At 39.6% G+C, this 26,364-nt stretch overlaps 1 protein-coding gene across 1 annotated transcript in view; it reads right to left on the bottom strand.

Annotated features, from left to right (window-relative positions):
• The window catches only part of LOC138743595 (fibrillin-1-like), a 60,658-nt gene that overhangs the window by 4,748 nt on the left and 29,546 nt on the right, over positions 1 to 26,364 (bottom strand). Inside the window, exons 24-36 of the mRNA XM_069899108.1 lie at positions 26,089 to 26,214; positions 25,231 to 25,356; positions 24,468 to 24,593; positions 24,088 to 24,213; positions 23,279 to 23,404; positions 19,470 to 19,595; positions 18,991 to 19,116; positions 18,117 to 18,242; positions 13,229 to 13,354; positions 10,624 to 10,749; positions 7,375 to 7,500; positions 4,448 to 4,573; positions 296 to 416 (exon numbers count right to left, since the gene is read on the bottom strand). Of these exons, the coding sequence (XP_069755209.1) occupies positions 296 to 416; positions 4,448 to 4,573; positions 7,375 to 7,500; positions 10,624 to 10,749; positions 13,229 to 13,354; positions 18,117 to 18,242; positions 18,991 to 19,116; positions 19,470 to 19,595; positions 23,279 to 23,404; positions 24,088 to 24,213; positions 24,468 to 24,593; positions 25,231 to 25,356; positions 26,089 to 26,214 (1,633 nt within the window). The remainder of the gene's footprint in view (positions 1 to 295; positions 417 to 4,447; positions 4,574 to 7,374; positions 7,501 to 10,623; positions 10,750 to 13,228; positions 13,355 to 18,116; positions 18,243 to 18,990; positions 19,117 to 19,469; positions 19,596 to 23,278; positions 23,405 to 24,087; positions 24,214 to 24,467; positions 24,594 to 25,230; positions 25,357 to 26,088; positions 26,215 to 26,364) is intronic.

The following is a 26,364-nucleotide window of genomic DNA, read 5'->3' as shown; positions in this document are numbered from 1 at the left end:
TGACACCCCAAGACGTCTGTCTGCCCTATTGTAACACCAGCTTTGTTTTGTGCAATATGATAATGATGAATATTTATCATCTATCTATTTTTTTGTATTTATGATCTCTTTTTAATTCAAATTAATGTATACCCTTTTAGTTGTTTTTTCTCATGAAGTACCTATTCAGCTTCACCAAGTAAGAATTTTGGTGCATATGTGCATCGTACAATGTAAATGACAATAAACTCAATTTCATTATCATTACTAAAGGTCCAATTTATACATAATTTAATCATTATTTTCCAGAACATACCTTTCAAGTATTGGAAGAGCTATAAATTGAAGGTTTTGAATAATTTTCTCTCTTATTTGTTGATCATTCAAATTCAGGTCCTTGCTTGTGACTGTAAACCTCAGGATAACTTTATGTGGTGCTGTATATAATACAAAGAAACAATTAAGGATTGAAGAATATTGCAGCTGCTTAAATTTTGTTAAATTTTCTTTAAAATTTAAATGTTAAATTTAGACATATAGCATGGTAACAGGCCTTTTCTGCCCACGAATCCATGCTGCCCAATTTACACCCAATTGGCCTACAATCCCAGTACGCTTTTTTTCAAGGATGGAAGGAAACTGGAATTCTGCAGAGGAAACCCATGCTATCTGTAACAGCGTTGTGCTAAACACTATGCTAAACGTTGAAGAAAATAGTATCTATTCAGATAAAATGACCGAATACTTGCGTGAATGCTAAAAAAAGTTCAAGAGAGTCAACATCATCCAATATCCTGCTCATCTGATCGATAGCCAACAGACCAGTGTAAACATTCACTTACTCTACAACTGGTTAATTATAGTTAATCTGTCTAATGAGTTCAAATTATTTGTTTAGTTACTTCCATCGTCACTGCTACCCAGTAGGAAAAAGGCAGATACCAAATGGTTATTGTTGGTGGTGAATTTCTTCACATAAACTCATCAATATATGTATATAATTTTTAAGACTATATGTGTATATATGACAAGGACATTGAGAAATTGGAGCTCAAGAACTACAACTCAAGCTAGTTTTTTTTAAATAAAATCAAAATTTTCTATCACTTAATTGACTTATGACAAGGCAATTATCAAATTCTACAATAGAATGTTGCTATTTCAGAATATGCAATGCCAAGAAACCCCCTTGTTAGACTACATGTGTACTGCACATTGCTAATATTTTCCACGTCCTCAAATTATTACCTAAATTGGCTAAAAGTAAATGGGCTAAAATGGAATCTCTGTGGGACATCAGTGCAGAACTCTAAGCTGCTGTGTTATTGCTGAGTTTATCTGTGCTTATGAAATCCCTGCCCATCACAGTCCAGCTGCAGTACAGGCTGCCCTGAAGGGGAGATAAAAACCAGGGAAGATGTGTATCGGTGGGTGGGGGAAAAGAGGTTTGGAGCATGGACACCATAATGCCCAATGAATGAGCCTTATTGTCACCTATACCATATGTAGCCACTGTTGGGCCACTGATCAATGGAACAGTGATACTTGCAAGCAAAATAGCAAGGAAGGTTGTTTAAGACTATGGCAGTGGATAGGTCAGGTGAAAATTTGGATGATAGTTTTACAGATCGAATTTAATCCCAGCAAGTACAAGTTGATGCATTTTGGGAAGTCAAATGGGGTAGGACAAATGCAGTAAATGGTAGAGTACTGAGTAATTTTGATTAAGTGAGACGCATTGTGGTCCAAGTCCATATCTGCAGAGAATGGTGTCGGGTCCTTTGTTGTCTGTGACATGTTGTCTGAAAAGGGCATGCAAAGTCATTGAGGACCCCTTCCACCCTGCACATTTCAGCTGCTCCTGTTGAGAAAGAGATCCAGGAGGATCAGAACCAGCAACACAAGGCTGATGAACAACTTCTTCCCTCAAGCAGTGAGAATGCTGAATGACCAAAGGAACTGCTCGCACTAACCATCTCCAAGGCTGTCATTTGTATAAAACAGCATCTATTTTATTTTTATAGATGAAATACTTGTCCTGCATATGTATTATTTGTCTGTATGTATGCATGTGTGTTATACTAGTTGTGTGTCTGCATGTTTTGCACTGAGGTCCGGGGAACACTGTTTTGTCAGGTTGTACAATCAGATGACAATAAACTTGACATATATTAATAACTTGGTTGTGAATGCAGATGGTATAATCGGTAATTTGCAGTTGACACAAAATGTTGGTATTATAGACAGCGCAGAAGCTTGTCTTGGGCTCCAGCAGGTTGTAAGTCAGATTTAAAGATGGGTGGAGAGTTCAGCAGAGAATTTAGTTCCCAAAGTTGAGAAGAGATGCACTCTGGAAGTCAAATTAGGTTAAGATATATACATTAAATGGTTGTGGATTCAGGAATATTAGGAACAGAGAGAGACTGAGTGGTCCATCTACAGTTCTCAGAAACTAGCAACAAAGATGATAGAATGATGATGAAGGCCTATGGCACACTTGCCTTCATAGGTCAGAGCATTGAATGTAAAAATTGGAAAGTTAAGTTGCAACTTTACAAAATACTAATTAGATTGTGCTTAGAGTACTGTTTTCGGTTCTGTTCACCGCAATAAAGGAAGAATATAATTGGGCTTGAGAGAGTGCAAAGTTTGCCTAAATTAGAAGACTTTAATTCTGTGGAGAAATTTTGTACATTAGGAGGTTTTCCTTGGAGCAAGGGAGGTTGGTCATGTTGCAGAAGGTGAGGAAAGCTGTCTGAGATGTCAGCAAGATAGAAAAAGAAATAAATACAATTACAAAAGACACGGGAAGGTTAGAGAATTATATTCTTTAGCCCATACCAGGGTTATCTAAAAGAAGTAGGCATAAATTTAAGGAGAGAGGAAAGAGTTTTAGAGGGGTTTTACTCAGATAATGATTAATATCTGGAATATGTCAGAGGAGGTGGTGGATAAAAGATATAATCACTGTTTAAGAACCATTTAGGTGGACGGTTAAATAGGCAAAGCATAAAAGGAAATGGTGGCGAATGGAATTTGTGTAAGATGTCGGATTAATTTCTGTGTAGCATTATTCTATAAAACAAAAGCTTGTGTTCATTGATGGAAACTTCTAAAGTTACAGTGGGTTTTGAACAATAAGGAAAGATCTTTTTGTTGACCTCCCTTCCCCAACCTGATGCAATGTACCACTATTTCCTAAATAAGTGGCATTGAAAGTCATGGATATATGGTGGACTTGAAGAAAATCAGATAACTCCATATACCTACGATTATTATTAAGTTGAATGAGGAAATGCCACATTATTTTGAGAAGGTGGAGAACCTGTGTGTTTGAAAACTTACCATAATCACAAAGGGAAGAGCGCTCGCCTTATTCTGAAGCCTAGGTTACAACTGTACACACAACTTCCAATTGTATTGGTGCAGATTTGATGATAGTTTGAAGTTCAGGTTCCACATTCTTTGATGTGCAAAGTAAAAAACTGACTACTACCTCAACTACATTCATATTATTTGGCTTTTCCAATTGAAACTTTGTCATTTATATGCAATAAAATTTAGGATGTCACTTTACAGATGCATATGGTGTATAGATTTGGCTTTCTCAAAACTGAACGACTAAAGGAACTGCTCTCATTTTCGGAACCAATACTTATTTATTTATTTGCATGGATCAAATACTTGTCCTACATATGTATTGATTGTCTGTATGTGAATTATGTCTGGTTGTATGTCTGCATATTTTGCACCAAGGAGCAAGAACACTATTCTTTCGGGTAGTACTTGTACAATCAGATGACAGTAAATTTGAATTGACTTGGTTACTTTGACATCATAGAGCATTACCTGCAAAATGTGCATTACTATCTGTTACATTGATCATTAAAGTTTGCATCCATATTTAAATTTACATTTTTAAATTTAGACGTAAAGCACGAAAACAGGACATTTTGGCCCATGAGTCCATACCACCAAATTTACACACCATTAACCTACACCCCGGTACGTTTTGAATGGTGGGAGGAAACCGAACCCTCCTCCCCCCAGAGAAAACTCATTCAGACATGGGGAGAACTCCTTTCAGACAGCATAGGATTTGAACCCCAGTCCGGCCCCAATCGCTGGCACTGTAAAGACGTTGCCCGAACCACTACGCCAATCACGCTACCCTTGGTGAAATGAAAGGTAATATGTGGTTTTCACAACCACATATCAAGTAATCACGCAAGTTTAGCTTGCATTACATATAACAATATATCTTTATTTTTTTTCAATTCTGGCACTATAATATCTTCACAGAAAATGCAATGATATTCCTATTTATCAAAATGAATTCAATGAAGGTTCACAGCAAATTCAATGATATTCCCATTGTTTGGCCATCTAAGGGTCACACAACAATAACGATTGCTACAAAAATATTACTCCCAAAATCTGAGAATCACTGAATTTGACAAAATCTTACCATCACAAAGCAAAGGATTGCTCTCATTACGGCTGAATCCTGGGTTACAACTGCAGATGTGACTTCCAATTGTGTTGGTGCAGATTTGTTGACAGTTAGAAGTGTTGGTTGCACATTCATCAATATCTGGGGAAAACAGGTGAATGACATAGAAACATGGAAAATAGGTGTGGGAATAGGCTATTCAGCCCTTTATGCCGGGTCCAGCATTCGTTACGATTATAGCAGATCGTAGGACTTCATATATTTTTCACTCAATATCGCTTGATTTCTTTAGCCAATAAGGCAATATCCTTATCCTTGAATATATCTAATGAACTGGCCTAGTGTAGATGAATCTTCTGGTGGCCCCAGAGTACTCTATGATTAATTTAGTGTGAGGAGGTCCAAGAGCCTTAGTTGGTTGGGGGAGAAAAACAACAGTAATTTCTCTTCATTATTTCATACTGCTATAAAATATCGCCATAGTGAAGACCCACAGAGAACAACATGATGTCCCTTTTCATTGAAAATTAAGCCGACTAATACATTGATCGTTGGCATCACAATATGTTCATTTTACATTACCTTTGGTGAAAAGGAAGGAGTATTGAAAAGGTTGGCTCTCAATTTAGATTTCACAGTAGTGTGTGCTAAAATTGTGCAACATTAGTTTCTTTCACAAATAACCATTTATCTCCATTTATGACAACTATTGAGAAGATTCACAGAGAATCAATGAAAGCTTTTTCATTCATGATTCAGCAGCAAATCCTTAGATGCACCGGGCAGAAAAAAACCAAGTGGCCTAATAGCCATGTTAAATATCATTACCTGAGCAATCAATGTGGAAAAAAATGTGCTGGAAAATTCCTACCATCACAAAGTGAAGGGCTGATTGGATTGATTCTGAATCCTGAATTACAACTGCACACGAAGCCTCCAACTATGTTGATACAGTGTTGTTGACAGATTGAGGTGTTGGTTGCACATTCATCAATGTCTAGAGGAAGATCATTAAATGGCAAGTCAAACAACTCAATAGGGTTTGGCTTTGGCAACTGAAATTCTGCCACTCAATATTCAGATCCACAAATGACTGCAGGATAGGTGCTCGTGTTCTAACACTCTTTGCTTTGATGGTCGATATATTGCTTGATAAGTGAGAAAAATTGTCATCGGCCCATTTCCTTTGGGGTTATGAAACCATGCACATAACAAGTTAATCAGGTATGATTAAAACTGTGATTTTCAAACTTTCTCTTTCCACTCACATACCACCTTAAGCAATCACAGAGCACTTATGGCATAGGGATTGCTTAAGGTGGCATGTGAGTTTGGGGGTGGGGGGCAGTTTGAAAACCACTGCTCTAAAGGTTGACATAACCAAAGGGTGGTAGTGGGGACGAGCTCCCACTGATACACAAATGCTCTTCATGGCATGCACTCAAACAGCCTCTGACAACCAAATTTAATTCTTAGCCTTCACATGTGGCATAGTTCTTATGTCCAGCAGAGCTGTTCTCACTTGACAGGAGAAGGGACAAAGGCAGACCACTTGCGCCTTGAAACCAGTTGCTCCGGGTAAATGGAGCTCGTTAATATGTATGGTAACTCATATAGGGGAGAGAAAACTCCAATTTCAAACCTCTGCTGCCTTGTAGCTATACCTGCTCACGGGAAAGGTTTTGGGAATAAACCCCAAGGAAAATTCCAATAAGAGTCCTGAAGGCGGCTGACTGCTGTACCTAGCTCCAGCTCGGTGACTCCTGCAATGCCGCTGGCACCAAAATGTATCAACTTTCATCATTCCTTTGGACGTCATTAGCATGGAGGGGAGGGGTCCCACTACGTAGGCAACAGACTGATCTCCATATCAACTTTGCCCTGGCTTGCACCCTGGAGAGGCCACTCCAGATTCGCCTTAGCATTTCATTCTTTCTGAATCCTGACTATTGCAAAGTTTTACTGGCAGAATAAATTTTAAATAAGGTAAATTGTTGGAGGTTAAGAAAGTCAAACATCTGCCATTACCTGAAATCTACATATTATAGCAATATATTTCAGTACTTCTGCTTATTCATCAATGTATACAAAATCTTGAAAGTCTGTGATGCCTGTCTTCAATATTGCAAGGTGTAGCACACACTTTTCAAGTAATATATCGATCATCAAAGCAAAGCTTGTTAGAACACGAGCACCTATCCTGCAGTCGTTTGTGGATCTGAATATTGAGTGGCAGAATTTCAGTTGCCAAAGCTAAACCCTATTGAGTTGTTTGACTTGCCATTTAATGATCTTCCTCTAGACATTGATGAATGTGCAACCAACTCCTTAATCTGTCAACAACACTGAACCAACTATGTTGGAGGCTTCGTGTGCAGTTGTAACTCAGGATTCAGAATCAATCCAATCAGCCCTTCACTTTGTGATGGTAGGAATTTTCCAGCACATTTTTTTCCACATTGATTGTTCAGGTAATGATATTTAACATGGCTATTAGGCCACTTGGTTTTTCTGCCCGGTGCATCTAAGGATTTGCTGCTGAATCTTGAATGAAAAAGCTTTCATTGATTCTCTTGTGAATCTTCACAATAGTCGTTATAAATGGTGGTTATTTGTGAAGGAAACTAATCTTACACAAACTAATCAAGCAAAATATTTCAGTAACAATTGGGTCTAGAGCAGTGATTCTCAACCTTCCCTTCCCACTCACATACCGCCTTAAGCAATCCCATGCTAATCACAGAATACTATGGCATAGGATTATGTAAGGTGAGATGTGAGTTTAGCGGGCAGTTTGAAAACTGAAATGACAGCTTTTATTATTCTATATAATGTTGACTCAACTAATCTTTCTGGAAATCCGAGCTCAACAGGACAGAAAAACCTGCCACATTAAATATTATCAATAAAAGTAAGATTTGAGGGGTTTAAAAAGCTCTTACCATCGCAGAGTGAAGAATTGTTCAGGTTGGTGCTGAATCCAGAGTTACAACTGCACAGGAAGCTTCCGATTGTGTTGGTGCAGATTTGTTGACAGTTTGAACTGTTGGTTGCACATTCATCAATGTCTGGAAAAACATAATTCAATGACAAAGCAAACAAATCAATAGTATTAAGGTTTAAAACCTTAAACTCTCACTTTATCATAAAAATTACAATGGACTAAAGAATGTCACGATTCAGAGGCAATGCAGCATTTAGTCCACACTTTCCCAAAAATATTGCTTCAAGATAAACCCTATGTTACGAGCCCAGAGGACCCCAAAATCCAGCAGCAATAGATATTCATCAAGACAAATGGTTACTTCAACCAAAGTTGCTTTTAGTTATCTTTAAACATGAAAACAGGATCACACTTTAACTTATCACTATTAACTTAACCTAATTTAACCTCCTCCTAATTCTAAGCGCTCGTGTATGTAATGTGTGTGTAAGGTTAGAAAAGTTCTTTGGTTTACAGTCCAATCTCACTTCTCACTCTTCCAAGTTCACTGGTTGCAGGCAATTCTTATACTGTGCACAGAATGTAACATTTATGAAGTTCACCAGGCTTTGGTGCTTGAAAGGTAAATGGTTACCACTCAGGAAGTTTTTTGTCGGTTTTCAGAGAGAAACTTGTTGTTCGCTGGACACCCACAACTGATTCCTTGTAACCAGCCACTTCAGAGTCTTGATGAAGAAACTTGCCCTATCAGGGTTTTCCAGATGATGACCTCTTTCTTTTTGGTCACCACAGAGTTTCTTTTTGTTTTACTTATTTCAAATTAAACATTAGGCAGCCAGTTCTCTCCTCTTGTATGGACCACAAGGGGCTTTAAGCAGGCTGAACTAAGCACTTACAACCAGTCTTCAAAATGGGGTTTTTCCACAAGCTTTCCAGCTTGTCCTGTTCAAGTCCCAGCTGCTGCTGCTGACTGAATTATTTCTCTCTCTCTCTCGCACTCTCTTGCTCTCTCTCTCTGTCTCTCTCTCTCTCTCTCTCTCAGAGAAAGGCCTGTTTGACTCCCTCTCTGCTTGCAAAAACCACATGACCCTCTTAGAACAGCAAACAGCACTCCCAGACAGCCTGTGGCTCTAAACCTAATCCTCTGAGTTATTTCATCTGTTGCTTTTGAAAACAAAAATTCCTTAGTGAATTCTCTTGGGCAGTCTCCAAAGCTTTTGCAAAGGTACTCGGAGCCAGCCTGTCTAGCTTGAGCAGAGCTCCAGTATTTTAAATGAGATCTGTTTTGAAGTGTTTGTTTGTGACCTACACTAAAAAACCTGCCCCAATATGATCTCCTTTAATCATATCTATATTCCCACACTTATTCCCTACAAAGGAATTTATAACTAAACAGACTTTAAAATTACTAAAGTGATAAGAATACACAATACAACATGTTATAACATTGTAACCCAATGATGAGAGTATATTTTTCTATACATGATTAATTTTAATATCTTGACAAACAATCTGCCATCACATTATTTGTACCTCTGATATGATTAATTTGCAGATTATATTCTTGCAATATTAAACTTCAGTTTAACAATCTTTTTTTATTCTTTATTTTGTTCAAAAATACCAGAGGATTGTGGTCAGTAAATATCACAATTAGTTCATGAGAGGTACCAAGATATACATCAAAATTCTGCAGAGCAATTATTATAGACAACAGTTCCTTCTCAACAGTTTTTTTGAGGAACATTGAATTTTTTTGAAAAGTAAGCAACTGGATGGTCAATTTCATTATGTTTTCATAATAAAACTGTACCTGTCTGTCAAAATCAGATTTTAAAACAGGGAAATGGCATAGCATCTCCTTTAAATTTTCCAAAACTCTTTGACAAACTTTAGTCCACACAAATTTCTCTCCTTTCTTCAAAAGATTGGTTAAAGGAAGAGCAACTTCAGCAAAAGTTTTGCAAAATTTCCTATAATAGCCTGCCATTCCTAAAAACCTTCTCACTGCTTTCTTGCCATTGGGAATAGGAAATTTAGAAATTGCCTTCATCTTACAGTGCAACTTTGCCATGATCAATTACATGACCTAAGTATGTTACAGTGGCATTTGCAAATGGACTTTTTGCACTTTGGACTTTGGATAATTTTGCAATTTGTCCAATTCCTTTAGATGTTCTTCCCATGTGTCACTTTTTGTGACCAAGTCATCAATATAAGCATCTGTATGTATCACCCTTGGATTATCTAATTAATCAACCTTTAGAATGTTGCAGGGGCATTTTTTATACTCATATAAATCGGATGGAGTTACAAAAGCTGAAATATTCTTCCCACTCTCAGTTAGAGGCACACACCAGTAACCCTTCAACAAATCCAACTTAGTAAGAAATTTAGCTTTCTCAATTTTATCAATACAGTCATCTATTTTCGGAATAGGATAAGCATTTGTTTTAGTTCCTGAATTAATCTTGCTGTAATCTGTATCAGAACACAAGGAGAACTCCAATCTAAGTTTGATGACTAATAATATTTTTCAACATATATTCCACCTCCTGATCCATGATTTTACTCTTCTGAACATTTATTCTATATGGGTGTTGTTTTATGGGACTTGCCTCTCCCACGTCCACATCATGATAAATCACTGACGTCCTTTTTGGCACATCAGGAAATAAATTTGTGCATTTCAAAATTAATTATTTCAACTGCAGCTGTTCTCATGATTTAAGATAGCCTAACTTTTCCTCTAAATTTTACACAATTGCTGAGTTAGACAGGCACACAGGAACCATGGTTTCTTTAAGGTTATCCTCACAAGATTCTGTTTCTATAATCTTATGATCGATAACTTCTTCAACCTTGTCACAACTAACACCTCAGATAAAGATTGTTCTCCTTTACTGTTATCCTCATAATAAGGTTTCAACATATTTATGTGACAAACCTGAATTTTATTCCTTCAATCTGATGTTCAACATAGTTAACATCATTCAGTTTTGATTAATTACATATGGTCCAGAACATTTAGCTCTCAAAGGATTGTCATGTGTTGGGAACAGAATTAAAACTTTACTTCCTGTCAACAATTCATTTTCTGGTCAAATTATCAGCGTACTATTGAGTGATACGCAATACAAGTTTGAAAATACACATTCTGGACAACCTTAACATTTAGAGGAGAGTAAGAAATTATCATTTAAGTTTAATTTGCCAAACATAAAAAATATGTATTTAAAACACCTACCATCACAGAGTGAAGAATTATTCACATTTGTGCTGAATCCTGGGTTACAGCTGCACAGGAAGCTTCCGATTGTGTTGGTGCAGATTTGTTGACACGTTGAGGTGTTGGTTGAACATTCATCGACATCTGGTGGAAAACAATAAAGAGCAAATCAATTGTTTGTTTGGCAAATGGAACTCAGACACTTCATTTCAATCTACAATAGACTGCAGAATGTCACAATAGAGAGGCAAAACAGTATATGGTGTCCACCTTCTCTAAAATATTGCCTTGACAATGCGATACATTGCATGATAATTCTGTTCTACACCTCACTGGATTGAAAACTCTCATTACAGTCATGTCAAATTTGCAGGTGTGTTGATGAAATGGCTGACGTTCTGAAAAATGTTAGTTCTATGATGAGATTTTACACATTGCAATAAAATATTGTAGTCCTTTAACTTTTTCAAAGGATAGTAATTTACCTTCTCCAAAAAACGTATCAGTAGAATGAAGACTCAGTGAAAATGAAAATACAGTACGTTTCCAATTATTCAAAAGCTATTTTACAGAAATTCTCAGTTATCTGAAAATTTTTCAGCGGCAACATAACATCACAAGTTGAAAAAGTTTATGCTGGTAATGCCATTTTGAATCCAATGGAACTCTCGTGTACTGTTCAAAGATACAGCTGCGATGTCAGAAAAGGTCTGCACATTGTACTATCAATGTCAGTGCAAAAAAAGGAGGAAGCATTTATGTTTTGTCAGTCAAGTTGTTGATGAAACTGGACCATAGTGTAAGTGTGAAATATCTAACAGAGGAGCATGGAATGTTGGAACGACCACAATCTATGACCTGAGGAAAAGGATAAACTGTTGAAGTTCTACTGAAAGTTAAGGAAAGATAGAAAGACACTGCATTGAGGTAAAAATGAAGAACTTGAACATGTACTGATGGAGTGGATCTGCCAGCATTGCAGTGAACATATTCCACTTAATGGTTTGCTGAAACAAGCAAAGCTCTATCATGATGAACTGAATATTGAAGGGAACCATTAATATTCAGCAGGCTGGTTGAGCAGATTTTAGAAAAGCCACGGCATTAAAATAAAGATGAGTGGTAAAAAAGCATCTGCTGATCATGAAGCAGTGGAGAAAGTTTGCCAAGATCATCGTTGATGAAAATTTGACACTATACCAAGTCTATAATGCTGATGAAACATTGTTGGTTTGGCTTTTTTGCCCCAGAAGAACACTGGTCATAGCTGATGAGACAGCCCCTTTAGGAATTAAGGATGCCAAGATTAGAATAACTGCTGGGATGTGTTAATGCAACAGGAATAGATAAGTGTAAACTTTCTGTGATAGGCAAAAGCTTGTGCCCTCGTTATTTTAAAGTAGTAAATTCCTTACCAGTTCATTATTATGCTAACAGAAAGGCATGGTTCACCAGGGATATATTTTCAGATTGGTTTTACAAGCATTTTGTGCCAGCCAGTCAACCTCACTGCAGGGAAGCTGGACTGGATGACGACTGCAAGATTCTTTTTATTCCATGACATCCTCAGCTGAAAATCTCAACAAACAGAATGTTCATGTCATGTACCTTCCCCCAAATGTGACTTCCTTAAATCAGACATGTGACCAAGGTATCCTTAGATCAATGAAGAGTGAATATAAAAGCACTTTTTTGAACAACATGCCATCAGCAGTGAACAGAAGCTTGGGTGGGGTGGGTTTCCAAAAAGAGTTTCCCTTAAAAGATGCCATTTATGCTGCTGCCAACACTTGGAACAAAGTGACTAAAGATACAGTTTTACAGGCCTGGCACAACCTCTGGCCTGCAATTGATGACGAGAAGATGGTGGTAATTTTAAAGGATTCCATGTGTCCGGGGAGAAAAAAAATGTCTGGTCTTACATATGTAAAAAAATACCTTCAGAGTCCATTCGTAAGCTGGAAGAAAAGGATATTGAAGAAGCTTTTAACATCGATAATGAGGCTCCAGTTGTTCATTCACTGACCGATAGTGAAATAGCTGAAATTGTTCTGCATCAAGGTGAGCGCAATGAGGATGACTTAGTTGACACTGTAGAAAAAGTGCCTATAGATGACATGATGAAACTACATGGTGGATTTGGAGCAATGTGCATTCATAAAAGAACAAGAAATCACGTGAATGTATAGAATCAAAAACAAAAACCATTGTTAATGAGGCAGGTGACACTGGTGGAAACATTGGAAAAAAACCATCGAGCAGAAATTCTAGTGTTTGTTGCTGCATTGATCTTATTTTGTAAGCAGAGATCAAGTTTTTTGGTAAGAATTAAGCATTATTTCATGCTTTAAAAACCCTCCGCTGTTCTTTCTTATAGCTCAACTGAAGAAACAAGTATTCTGCTGGTGCTACTGGGCTTCTGGAAGCCATTTCTCAGTAATCCGAAAAATCCAGTTAACTGATAAAGCTGCGGTCCCAAGTATTTTGGATAATTGAAAATGTACTTCATGTCTTTTATCATCCAATATTGAGGAGACACAATTCCTCTACCTGCAAAAGTTTAGAACTGCTGCACAGAATGTTATTTGCCAAATCTGAAAAGCTAGGTTTCAAAATATCGTACCATCACAGAGTGAAGAATTGTTCAGGTTGGTGCTGAATCCTGGGTTGCAATTGCACAGGAAGCTTCCGATTGTGTTGGTGCAGATTTGTTGACACGTTGAGGTGTTGGTTGCACATTCATCGATGTCTGGAAGAAAAGATTTAATGGCAAGTCAAACAAATCAATTGTTTGGTAAATGAAACTCACCTATTTTATTTCAGCCCACAATAGACTGCAAAATGTCACTTTACAGAGGCCAAACAGTTTATAAGTAGGGTGTCCACTTACTCCGAAATATTGCTTTGACAATGACCATTCTGTTTCGCACATAACTGAATTGAAAACTTGACACAACCCTGTCATGTTGACAGGCTTGTTTTTGAAAAGACTGTAATTCTAAAAATGTTTGTTCATTGATTAGATATAGAAAATTGCAATCAAATAATGTAAGATCATTAGACATAAGAGCAGAAATAGGCTATTGAGCCATCGAATCTTCCCTACCATTTAATCATGAACTTGTAGCAGCCTGCATCTCGGGCCAACTCCGGAAATGGCCTTCGAACGTGGCAATCAGCAAGACCTCGCGTGGGCTGCGATGCCCGTTTCCATAGACTGCTGGTGGATTGGTGAAACTGGCCAACCACTGCCGGCAAATTGCAGGGGACCCAATCAGGGCCCGGATCTGGAACTGACCAATTGGTGGCCGGCCCACTCAAGCTTTTGGACCACCCAACCATGGGTGTGGTTCCAGCAAGCTGAGGTGCATTTCGCAATTCGAAGGATCTTCGAGGACAACACGCGCTATTACTACGTGGTCAGCGCCCTCAACCAGCTCACAACAGCCCTGATTACCAATTTCCTCCAGCAGCCCCGGAACAAGGAAGATATGTGGCCATCAAAGAGCTGCTAACCTGCACTTTCAGGCTCTAAAAGCGCGAGTGCGCTGCCAGTCTGCTGCATATCGACGGGTTGGGGGACAGGGCCCCATCCTCCCTCACGAATGACATGCTCGCTCTCTGCGATGGCCACACCTTCTGCTCGCTGTTCCACCAAATATTCTTGGCGAGTCTCCCCGAGGACATCCGGCTGCTCATCGCGGAGGAGGGTTTCAAGGACCCCAGAAAGGTGCTTTGGGCTTCAATTAACTAGGTGATGTCATCACAATTACAGCTCCTGGCCATGAGGAATGCCGGCCTTCTGACTGATCATCCAACCGACCGTCCAACAGAATGAGAGGCTCCCCCTCCACCTCCCAGTAAGCTGTACTGTTATTATCATCAACAGTGGGGCTCCGATACCGCTTCCCCTGCATGTTTCAGGGAAATCCCCAGGCTGGCTGTCATTAATGGCTGCGACAACCAGCCAACTACATATCCAGGACTTGCTGTCAGGTCGATTCTTCTTAGTGGACACTGGGGCTCAATACAGTGCCATACCACCCCACCAGCCTTGAGGCTCACTGCAGCAAAATGGGCCAAGAATTCCAAGTGGCAAATGGCTCCAGTATCCGAACTTTCAGCACCCGGTCCATGCCTTTCCACTTCAGGGACTGCTGGTTCACCTGGAAGTTCACCATGGCAACTGTGCAGCAACCACTTTTAGGTTCCGACTTCCTGAAGGCCCATTCCCTCCTGGTGGACATCAAGGGGAGTCAACTGGAACATGCCCGGACATTCCAATGGTTCTCTCTCAACGGCAGCAAGCTGACCAACCCTCTCCTGCACTCAGTGAGTACTGCCACCAACGAGTTCATCAAGATCCTGACAGATTTCCCCACCATCACCACATCTCACTTCCATTTGGTAGAACCCAAACATGGAGTGGGACATCAGATCATGACTGAAGGCCCTCCTTTCCACGCCAGGGTGAGCCACCTCCCTCCTGAAAAACTTAATTTGGCCAGAGACGAATTTTAAAAATGGAGGAACTGGGCATCGTGCAGTGCTCCGATAGTCCCTGTGCCTCAACCCTCCACATGTCAGTGGGTGGCTTGAGGCTGTACAGTGACTAATGCCACCTCAACGAGGCCACCATTCCGGACATATTGAAGACTTTACTGCAAACTGACAGGGGACACGGATATTTTCAACGACAGACCTCATCAGGGACTATCACCAGAACCCGGTTATCCCAAAGACATCCATCATAACCCCTTTTGGATTGTTTGAATTCCTCCGTGTGCTCCTCGGGTTAAAAAATGGGGCTCAGACTTTCCAAAGGTTGATGGATCAGGTGGGCTGGGATCTGTCCTTTGCATTTGTCTACCTTTATGACATTCTAATGGCCAGCCACACCCGCGCCGGACATGCCACCCTCTTACAGAAACTGTTCTCCAGGCTGTTATACACCTCTCTTCTTCCAACCAGATCCACAACATCCATCAAAAACCAAGGTTCTTTATGACTTCTCCTTCTTTCTTTGGCTTGGCTTCGCAGACGAAGATTTATGGAGGGGTATGTCCACGTCTGCTGCAGGCTCGTTGGTGACTGACAAGTCTGATGCGGGACAGGCAGGCACGGTTGCAGCGGTTGCAAGGGAAAATTGGTTGGTTGGGGTTGGGTGTTGGGTTTTTCCTCCTTTGTCTTTTGTCAATGAGGTGGGCTCTGCGGTCTTCTTCAAAGGAGGTTGCTGCCCACCGAACTGTGAGGCGCCAAGATGCACGGTTGGAGGCGATATCAGCCCACTGGCAGTGGTCAATGTGGCAGGCACCAAGAGATTTCTTTAAGCTGTCCTTGTACCTCTTCTTTGGTGCACCTCTGTCTCAGTGGCCAGCGGAGAGCTCACCATAGAACACGATCTTGGGAAGGCGATGGTCCTCCATTCTGGAGACGTGACCTACCCAGCGCAGTTGGGTCTTCAGCAGCATGGATTCAATGCTTGCGGACTCTGCCAGCTCGAGTACTTTGATGTTGGTGATGAAGTCATTCCAATGAATGTTGAGGATGGAGCGGAGACAGCGCTGATGGAAGCTTTCTAGGAGCCGTAGGTGATGCCGGTAGAGGACCCATGATTCGGAGCTGAACAGGAGCGTGGGTATGACAACGGCTCCGTACACACTGATCTTTGTGTGTTTCTTCAGGTGGCTGTTTTTCCAGACTCTTTTGTGTAGTCTTCCAAAGGCGGTATTTGCCTTGGCGAGTCTGTTGTCTATCTCTTTGTCGATCCTTGCATCAGATGAAATGGTGCAGCCGAGGTAGGTAAACTGGTTGACCGTTTTGAGTTCTGTGTGCCCGATGGAGATGTGGGGGGGGCTGGTGGTCATGGTGGGGAACTGGCGATTGGAGGACCTCAGTTTTCTTCAGGCTGACTTCCAAGCCAAACATTTTGGCAGTTTCTGCAAAACAGGACGTCATGCGCTGGAGAGCTGGCTCTGAATGGGCAACTAAAGCGGCATCGTCTGCAAAGAGTAGTTCACGGACAAGTTGCTCTTGTGCCTTGGTGTGAGCTTGCAGGCGCCTCAGATTGAAGAGACTGCCATCCGTGCGGTACCGGATGTAAACAGCGTCTTCATTGTTGAGGTCTTTCATGGCTTGTTTCAGCATCATGCTGAAGAAGATAGTAAAGAGGGTTGGTGCGAGGACGCAGTCTTGCTTCACGCCATTGTCAATGGAGAAGGGTTCGGAGAGCTCATTACTGTATCTGACCCGACCTTGTTGGTTTTCGTGCAGTTGGATAACCATGTTGAGGAACTTGGGGGGGCATCCGAGGCGCTCTAGTATTTGCCAAAGTCCGTTCCTGCTCACGGTGTCAAAGGCTTTGGTGAGGTCAAAAAAGGTGATGTAGAGTCCTTTGTTTTGTTCTCTGCACTTTTCTTGGAGCTGTCTGAGGGCAAAGACCATGTCAGTAGTTACTTCTAACCTTAACTTTAATGCTGACAGGAACATACAAACTCTGTACTCTTAATATTTCACCTTTGAAGATTAATGATGTTCATAATGAATTTTCTGGTAAATTTATTAGCATAATAATTAACAAAATGTAATTATGTGCTACATTGTACTGTATTACAATAACAAAAATTCATTGCAAGTAACATTTACAGGAATAAGCCACATTAAATATTATTTACCAAACATAAGAACATATATACAATAAAAAGTCTGGTATCTGGCATCTATTGGGGATTGGTAGATGCCAAATAATCGAGCTTTCCGGTTGCTTGAGACTTATAATGCCTAACTAACACAGCTGAATTAAGAATAAACAGTTTAAAAGACAAAAATGCTATACTATTACTTGTACTGAACAAACTTCATTTGCATGAATATATAAACCCAAAAGCATGTTACTTTATTTTCGGTCACATTCTTTGAAAACATTTAACCGTCACTGCATCTGTAGGTTCTTCTCTCTTGATGGAGATGCCCGAAAGATGAACAATTACATCATAATTAACACCTCTTCTCCAAAGTTTAGCGATAAAGCCATACTAATATAGTTCAAAATATACTAATAATAATAAAGACTCTTACTAAACAGGCATAAGTAGACACTTTAAGAGATTCATCCAAATGGTGAGTGGCACCAACCGGCTCTACATCTGAGTGACACCAATTTATTCAAACACAACTTTATTCTAACAGCTGCTATGAGCAAAGCATGACCAAGAAACACGTCTACCTAAATATTTTCTCACATCTTCACCAAAGTTTAAGCATCACTTCAGAGAACATTAACTTTTACGGATTTAAATTTATTAAAATTTATGTATTCTTACCTTTTTTTAATTACTTATTTTCCTCAATATTTTGCTGGTTGCTTGAAGTTGCCGACTGCTACATTTCCAGATAACCGGAATTTTGCTGCATTTAAGAAACATCCTCTCCTTTACAGGGAGAGTAAACATAAACTACATTGAAAGTTATTTGCCAAATATAAGGACGGATGTATCTGAAAAACATCCTACCATTGCAAAGTGAAGAATTATTCACGTTGGTGCTGAATCCTGGGTTACAACTGCACAGGAAGCTTCCGATTGTGTTGGTGCAGATTTGTTGACAGGTTGAGGTGTTGGTTGCACATTCATCGATGTCTGGTGGAAAACAGTGAAAGAAACAGTCAGAAAATCAATTTTTTTTACAAATGAAACCCAGCCACTTTACTCCAATCCACAATAGACTGTAGAATATCACTATTACAGAGGTAACACAGTTTAAGTGTGTGGTGTCCACTGCTTTGACAATGTGATACATTGCATGAAAATTCTGTTCCACACATCACTGGATTGTAAACTTGACACAGTCCTGTTGAAAATACTGAAGTTGTGAAAAATATTCATATATTGCTTAGAATATAAAAGCTGCGATAAAATATCGGGACAGCGTGGTTGGCATAACGGTTCGCACAACGCCTTTACAAAGCCAATTATTGGGATGGGATTCAAATCCCATGCAGTCTGTAAGGAGATTGTACAATCTCCCTGTGTCTGTGTGCGTTTTCTCCAGGTGTTACAGCTTCCCACTGTTCGAAACATACTGGGTATGTAGTTTAATTGGCTATTAATTGGGTAGTATGGACTCGTGGGCCAAAATGGTCTTTTACCATGATGTATGACACACTATAAAAATTTTAAATTTAAAGATTTTGTTTAACTGCTTCTATAGATGGCAATTACATTCTCCATTAAAAATATTGCTTCAATGAAAACTCAGTGAGAATAAAAATATGTCTTTCAGGATTTAATATAGAGGAACAATAACTTTTCTACCTGAGATTCTTTAGAACTGCTGCACAGAAAATTATTTACCAAATCTGAGAATTTATAATTCAAATGATCTTACCGTCACAGAGCGAAGAATTGTTCAGGTTGGTGCTGAATCCTGCGTTACAACTGCACTGGAAGCTTCCGATTGTGTTGGAACAGATTTGTTGACAGTTTGAGGTATTGGTCGTACATTCATCAACGTCTGGAAGAACATAATTTAAAGGTAAATCAAACAAATCAATAGGGTTTGTCCTTCAAATCCCAAGATTTCTATCTTCCAAATTACAATAGACTGCAGATTGTCAGGCTACAGAGACAACACAGAATATGGGACTCACTTTCTCAAAAATATTGCTTCAAGATTAATGATTTTAACCATTTTCAGATAAAATTTTCAGAAAACATGATTAACGGAAAATGAAATATGTACTATATTGTATGATAAAACAATGACCAAAATTCACTTGATCAGCAATTAACATTTCCAGGAAAGTAAAAATATGCTAAATGTTATTTACCAAACATCAGAATGTATGTATCTGAAAAACATCCTACCATCACAGAGTGAAGAATTGTTCAGGTTGGTGCTGAATCCAGGGTTACAACTGCACTGGAAGCTTCCGATTGTGTTGGTGCAGATTTGTTGACAGGTTGAGGTGTTGGTTGCACATTCATCGACGTCTGGTGGAAAACAGTGAAAGAAACAGTCAGAAAATCAATTGTTTTTTTGGGAAATGAAACTCTGCCACTTTACTCCAATCCCCAATAAACTGTAGAATATCACTATTACAGAGGCAACACTCTTTAAGAGTGTGGTGTCCACTGCTTTGACAATGCAATACATTACATGAAAATTCTGTTCATACATCGCTGGATTGTAAACTTGACACAGTCCAGTTGAAAGTACTGAAGTTCTGTAAGATGTTTGTTCATTGATTAGATTTTACACATTGCAATAATATATTGGGGCAGCACAGTTGGCCAAGTGGTTGGTGCAATGCCTTTACAATGGCAGCAATTTCCTGGCTTCAAATCCCCCACTTCAACTCTCTCTTTAGTAAGTTACTGGAGTTCAGGGCCTTTTCCTCATTGGAATCTTCTCTATATTTACCATCTTGTTTAAAAAAATACATAATCCATTTGGCACAATAAGCAAAAATCCCTAGTACCCTTTAAGGATCGCATATTTTTTGGTGGAGGAAGCACTTGTAATGGGCAAAGTCTTTCAGGATCTGGCTTAATGATACCGTTCACAACACACAGTATCCAAGGACATTGTTACGAGCCCAGAGGACTCCAAAAACCAGCAGCACCAGAAATTCACCATGACAAAAGTTAAACAAAAGTTTTTTTATTTTCTTCATACATAATAAGATCAATATTTAACATGCTATTAACTTAACCTATCTTAACCCCCTTCTCATTCTAACCGCATGTGTATATAATGTGTGTGTATACCCCCAGAATCTATATCTTTTAAAGATATTTTTATCATCATTTTATTAAACCTATCTGAAGCAACATTAATGGAATTCACAGACTCCCCATTCTATGAATAATTAAGTGTTAGATGCCTCTGACTGAAGGTCTTTAGAAATTTCTTTACATTTTGATATTGTCCATCTTGTGTATGTCCAGCAATGATGATATTATCAAGGTAAAGGAAGCCATCTTGCAGTTTTTCTTTTTGTCCATAGCACGCTGGAAGGTGACTACCCATTTGTAACTCCAAATGGAATCCTACAAAAATGGTATAAACTTCCATTGGCTTCAAAATCCATATAGTTCTTATCTGACTCAATCAATGACATTTGGTAGTTGGCAATTTTCAGGTCAAAAGTAGAGAACACACTATATTTTGCAAGTTCGTTCACCATTTTGTCAATTCTTGGCAAGGGAAAAGCATCTAATTCCATGATTGTAAATAATCCACTCAAGTTTGCTTCTTGTGTCGGTGGGTAGGATCCTTCACCACTTACACTTGGGCTCGCCACATCTCAATTATGCCTTCTAAAAGTAGTTGGTGAATTTCCTCTGCAATGAAGTCCTGATCATCTTTGCTAAAGTGTCTTGATTTGGCAGCAATTGGTTTATAGCTTGGTGATAAGTTTGGAAAAAGGGAGGGTTCATCTATTTTTGCTGTTGTCATTGCACAGTCATGATCAGCACCGTTCACAGTCGGCTCACACAAGGGTCCTCCATATTCAAATTTCACATGTGCTGACGCTGGAAATCCTGGCCAAGTATTAAGTCAGAACATAGGTCCTTCTTGTCGTGTGGCAGCGTGTGACTGGCTATTAAGACTAAGAGTTGGGTCAACAACAACATATCCTTGGGAACTAGTGTTTAAAGTTTTCTGAGCCATAATAATGTCTTCACTAGATGGGTGAACCTTTAGTTTCAGTTCCCACGTGACTTTCTCGCTAAAGTAACGATCAAGGCTGCTGCATGAATCCAACAGATCATTTCATCTTTCAACATTTCACAATCACGAAGATTGTGGTTTGAGTGAGTCCTTGTGGCACATTACTAAGAGTAGCCAGTACCTGAGAATTGACCACTGTTGTCATTGAGCTTGGTGAGCCTTGGATTTGCATACCTGGACATAATGTCCCTTCTTAGCACATTGATTGAAAGTAGCCTCATGTGCTGGACAGTTATCCCGTGAATGGAACGAGAAATCACAGAAGAAACATTTCCATTTTGTATTATAAGTGGCAGCCACAGCTGGTTTCTCAAGAGCAACTGGAAGATTATCAGGCAGCCCTGCTAAAGAATCCTGCGGTACCTGTGATGGTTCAGGGTTCACTACTGCAGCTGAATAGGCCGCTGGGGTAACGCATGCATCATTGTTGCATTGAGCTACATCGAGCGCAGTAGCTTGGTTATAAGCAGTCTGTAAGTCCAGTGTTTTGTTTTCTAAGAGACGCCGGCGTATTGCGGGTGAGGCAACGCCAGCGATGAATGCATCACGCATTGTCTCGTTTCAACACTGCTCCACACTATGATCTTGAAAATTAGTTTCTCTTTAACTTTTTCAACTCCCTGAAGAAATCACCTAATTATTCTCCTAGCTTCTGTTGCCAGATAGTCAATAGATGTCTTACAAAAACCTCATCGGGAGTGCTCACATATAAACTGTCCAACTTAGAGGTAGCAGAGACAAAATTTTCATATCCTTCTATGTACTCGAAGACATTGCAACTCACACAGCCTAATAGCATTCTGTACTTATTCGTTATCTTTGCCCCAGAGTCATCAACGTAGTTCATGAAAATCGTATGCCATTGTGGCCACTCCTCACCTTGTCAGTGAGCTGGGATTGCTGTCTAAGTACTTGGGCCTCCACGGCAACTCCATGTTTGTCAATTTAGTTGAGCAAAAGGTTATGAGAATGAAAAACTTGGTGACTGCTTTCCAAGCTTTAATCAATTGAACAGTTACAGTTACAGTTACAGCTGTAAATGCAGAGGGTAGAATTTAAAAGAAAGGCACGAGACAGCAGCTAGAAGCTGATTGGAGCAAGAGAAGTCAGGTGACGAGAGCAGTGACAGCAGCCAGGATCAACTAAATATGAAATGTAATCTCATTAATAGTTAAGAATAACTTTGTGATATTACAGAATGATAATATTCTTTTCTAGGAAGCGTTCTAGGAGCCGTAGGTGGTGCGGCTCCTAGAACGCTTCCACCAGCGTTGTCTCCGCTCCATCCTCAACATCCATTGGAGCGCTTTCATCCCTAACGTCGAAGTACTCGAGATGGCAGAGGTCGACAGCATCGAGTCCACGCTGCTGAAGATCCAGCTGCGCTGGGTGGGTCACGTCTCCAGAATGGAGGACCATCGCCTTCCCAAGATCGTGTTATATGGCGAGCTCTCCACTGGCCACCGTGACAGAGGTGCACCAAAGAAAAGGTACAAGGACTGCCTAAAGAAATCTCTTGGTGCCTGCCACATTGACCACCGCCAGTGGGCTGATAACGCCTCAAACCGTGCATCTTGGCGCCTCACAGTTTGGCGGGCAGCAACCTCCTTTGAAGAAGACCGCAGAGCCCACCTCACTGACAAAAGGCAAAGGAGGAAAAACCCAACACCCAACCCCAACCAACCAATTTTCCCCTGCAAACGCTGCAACCGTGTCTGCCTGTCCCGCATCGGACTTGTCAGCCACAAACGAGCCTGCAGCTGACGTGGACTTTTTACCCCCTCCATAAATCTTCGTCCGTGAAGCCAAGCCAAAGAGAAGAATATTCTTTTATCATTTAATATTGAGGTGGCATAACACTTCTAACCAGGAAGCTTTAGAACTGCTGCACATAAAATTATTTGCCAAATCTGAGAAGTTATGTTTCAAAATATCCTACCACCGCAGAGCGAAGTATTGTTCAGGTTGGTGCTGAATCCTAGATTACAACTGCACAGGAAGCTTCCGATTGTGTTGTTGCAGATATGTTGACAGTTTGAGCTGTTGGTCGCACATTCATCGACATCTGGTGGAAAACAGTGAAAGAAACAGTCAGAAAATCAATTGTTTCTTTTTGGGAAATAGAACTCTGCCACTTTATTTCAGTCCCCAATAAACTGTGGAATATCAACTTTACAGAGGGAACACTGTCCACTGGTTTGAAAATTCTGTTCCACCCATCACAGGATTGTAAACTTGACAAAGTCCTGTTGAAAGTTCTGAAGATCTGAAAAATGTTTGTTCATGGATTAGATTTTAAATGTTGAAATAAAATATTGGGGCAGCACGGTTGACATAGTGGTTAGTGCAACAACTTTGCAAAGCCAATTATTGGGACAGGGTTCAAATCTCATGCTGTCTGTAAGGAGATTGTACGATCTCCCCATGTCTGCGTGGGCTAACTCTGGGTGTTCCGATTTCTTCCCACTGTTTGAAATGTACCAGGGGTGTAGGTTAATTGTGTATAAATTGGGGGCCACAGACTCATGGGCCAAAACGGCCTTTTACTATGCTGTATGACTAAATTTAAAGATTTTAAATGTAACTGCTTCTATAGATGGCGATTTACATTCTACATTAAAAATATTGATCCAGTGAAAACTTAGTGAGAATGAAAATATGTCTTTGAGCATTTAATGGGAAGTTTTAGAACTTCTGCATAGAAAATTATTTGACAAATCTGAAAAGTTGTGTTTCAAATGATCCTACCATCACAGAGTGAAGAATTATTCAGGTTGGTGCTGAATCCTGGGTTACAAGTGCACAGGAAGCTTCCGATTGTGTTAGAGCAGATTTGTTGACAGTTTGAGCTGTTGGTTGCACATTCATCGATGTCTGGTGGAAGACAGTGAAAAGAACAGTCAGATTTTATGCGTGTTCTATGCATGTGCGCATTATAAGCTTGTGCAAGTTATATGTATGAAAATACAGTACTTATGATTAACAGAGAATGAAATAATGTGCTATATTGTACGATAACACAATGAACAAAATTCACTTGATCGGCAATTAACATTCACAGGACATTAAGAATATGCCAAATGTTATTCATCAAATGTCAGAATTTCTGTATCTGAAAAATATCCTACCATCACATAGTGAAGAATTGTTCAGATTGGTGCTGAACCCTGGCTTACAACTGCACAGGAAGCTTCCGATTGTGTTGGAACAGATTTGTTGACAGTTTGAGCTGTTAGTTGCACATTCATTGATGTCTGGTGGAAAACATTGAAAGAGACAGTCTAAAAATCATTTGTTTTTTTTTGGCAAATGAAGCTCTGCCACTTTATTTCAATACACAATAAACTGCAAATATAGTGTCCACTGGTTTGACAATGCGATAGATTGCATGAAAATTCTGTTCCACACATTACTGGATTGTAGACATGACACTGTCCTGTTGAAAGTACCAAAGTTCTGAAAAATGCTTGTTCATTGATTAGCTTTAAAACACTGCAATAAATGATCAGGACAGTACGATTGGCATAGCGGTTAGTGAAATTCCTTCACAGCATCAGTGATACAACCAGGAATTTAAAGTCGAACTCTCTGTAAGGAGTTTGTATGTTCTCCCTGCCTCTTTGTGTGTTTTATCCACTGGCTCCGGTTTCATCTCACTGTTCGACACATATCAGGGGTGTAGGTTAATTGGGTATAAATTGGGCAGCTCAGACATGGCCTATTACCATGCTGTATGTCCAAATTTAAACATTTTAAATTTAACTGCTTAAACAGACCACAATTTACATTCTCTAATGAAAATATAACTCCAGTGAAAATGAAAATTTCTTTTATCACTTCATATTGAAATTATTAGCCAAATGTGAGAACTTATGTTTCAAAACATCCTACCATCGCAGAGTGAAGAATTGTTCAGGTTGGTGCTGAATCCTGAGTTACAGCTGCACAGGAAGCTTCCGATTGTGTTGAGGCAGATTTGTTGACAGTTTGAGGTGTTGGTTGCACATTCATCGACGTCTGGTGGAAAACAGTGAAAGAATCAGTCAGAAAATCAATTGATTATATTTGGCAAATGAAACCCAGCCACTTTAGTTCGATCCAGAAGAGGCTGCCGAATATCTTTATTGCAGAGGCAACAGAGTTTAGGAGTGTTTTGTCCACTCTTTTGACCATGGGATACATTGCATTAAAATTCTGTTCCACACATCACTGGATGCTAAAGGTGACACTGTCTTGTTGAAAGTGCCGAAGTTCTGAAAAATGTTTGATCATTGATTAGCCTTGACATATTGCAATAAATGATCAGAGCAACACGGTTGGAATAGCGGTTAGCGCAAGCCCTTAACAGCGCCTACGATCCAGTCCTAGGATCGAATCCCGCGATGTCTATAATGAGTTTGTATGTTCTCCCTGTGTCTGCGTGTGCTTTATCCGTTGGCTCCAGATTCATCTTGCTGTTCAAAACACATTGGGGCTGTTGGTTAATTGGGTATAAATTGGGCAGAACAGACATGGCCTATTAACATGCTGTATGTCCAAATTTAAACATTTTAAATTTAACTGCTTAAACACACCAGAATTTACATTCTCTAACAAAACTATCACTCCAGTGAAAACTGAATGAGAATGAAAATATGCCTTTTAGCTTTTATTATTGAGTAGACATAACTCTTCTACGTGTAAAGTTTGAAACCACTGGACAGAAAATTATTTGCCAAATCAGAGAACCTATGTTTCAAAATATCCTACCATCACAGAGTGAAGAATTGTTCAGGTTGGTGCTGAATCCAGGGTTACAACTGCACAGGAAGCTTCCGATTGTGTTGGAGCAGATTTGTTGACAGTTTGAAGTGTTGGTTGCACATTCATCGACATCTGGAAGAACATAATTTAAAGTCAAATCAAACAAATCAATAGGGTTTGTCCTTCAAATCCCAAGATCTCTATCTTCCAAATTACAATAGACTGCAGATTGTCAGGCTACCAGAGACAACACAGGATATGGGAATAACTTTCTCAGAAATA

The sequence above is a fragment of the Narcine bancroftii genome, chromosome 9 (assembly GCF_036971445.1).
Source record: "Narcine bancroftii isolate sNarBan1 chromosome 9, sNarBan1.hap1, whole genome shotgun sequence".
Lineage (NCBI taxonomy): Eukaryota > Metazoa > Chordata > Chondrichthyes > Torpediniformes > Narcinidae > Narcine > Narcine bancroftii.
The sequence above is the reverse complement of the archived record's forward strand: the minus strand, read 5'-3'. Positions and strand labels throughout refer to the sequence as shown.